Below are 1,072 nucleotides of genomic sequence, written 5' to 3' on the forward strand. Positions count from 1 at the left end.
AAATTTATTATCATTGAATATTAGGAGTAGGAAGCTGCTGTGACATTCAAAGCCTGGGATAGTGTGCATTGGGTTATAATTTGAACTCAAAATCTGGTCCTTGCACCTCCTAGAGGCATGACCTTGCGTGAAGTGTTAAGCTCCAGTTTTCTGATGTGTTTCCTGTACAGCAAGTACAATAATAGTACATTCCTCGTAGTGTTGTGGAATTCAACAAGATAGTGGATATAGAGTGTTTAGCACAATGCCTGGTGCACTCCAAGCATTCAGTAAGTGACATTCTCTGGTTGTGTAAAAGTGAAGTTGAACCCACACCAACAGACCAGAGCATGGGTGCTGGGGTGAGGGTGGAGGGGTAGGAGCCAGGGAGAAAAGGCAGTCATGGCTGTCATGCTTTCTGGCTTTCTGACTTATGACAGATTTTTCTGAAGGATTTTTCTGAGTTATAACTAAAACTGACTTTGCATCTTTGCTCTTAAGAGACGGGTGTAGGTAAATACTTTTTGGTACTTAAGTACCTTAAGAAAAAGCACTCTGAATTCTTAGTTGTGGAAGTCAGTGAGTTTATAGAAGGGGAAACTGAGAACACTGCCTTTTGTTTTAGGATTGACATGTATGTGGAGGGGACATTGGATCTGCTGGAGCTGATTATCATGCATCCTTTCTTAAAGCCAGACGATCAACAAAAGGAAATGGTTAGCATGGCCCAGAAGGCTAAAATTAGATACTTTCCTGTGTTTGAAAAGGTAGGTGGCAGAGAAATGTAAGAACACAGCATAGCCAAACCACAAGACATCTACCACAAATGCCCTTTCTGCCCAGGGCAGTGGAAAGCTGAGCCCTGTTGGACTAACCTAAGAGTCAGTGGGCTCCTAAGAGCTAACAGTAGCCATCAGCACACAGCTGATGTCTTGGACTCTGCTAGGACCACATTATTTAGAAGTCTAGAGAGGGCCAGCCTGGTGGCGCACTGGAGAGTGCGCTGCTTGGGAGCGTGGCGGCGCTCCGCCAAGGGTTCAGATCCCATGTGGAGACCGGTTCCCGCTCACTGGCTGAGCGAGGTGCGGACGCA

General features: G+C 45.8%; 1 protein-coding gene across 7 annotated transcripts in view; it reads left to right on the forward strand.

Annotated features, from left to right (window-relative positions):
• Nucleotides 1–1,072, forward strand: part of GSTA4 (glutathione S-transferase alpha 4) — a 72,021-nt gene that overhangs the window by 7,519 nt on the left and 63,430 nt on the right. For all 7 annotated transcript variants that reach the window (XM_008593681.1, XM_008593740.1, XM_008593854.1 and 4 more), the window contains exon 5: nt 605–746. In XM_008593681.1, coding sequence (XP_008591903.1) covers nt 605–746 — 142 coding nt within the window. The remainder of the gene's footprint in view (nt 1–604; nt 747–1,072) is intronic.

This window comes from Galeopterus variegatus, unplaced genomic scaffold (genome assembly GCF_000696425.1).
Source record: "Galeopterus variegatus unplaced genomic scaffold, G_variegatus-3.0.2 Scaffold13, whole genome shotgun sequence".
Classification (NCBI taxonomy): Eukaryota; Metazoa; Chordata; class Mammalia; order Dermoptera; family Cynocephalidae; genus Galeopterus; species Galeopterus variegatus.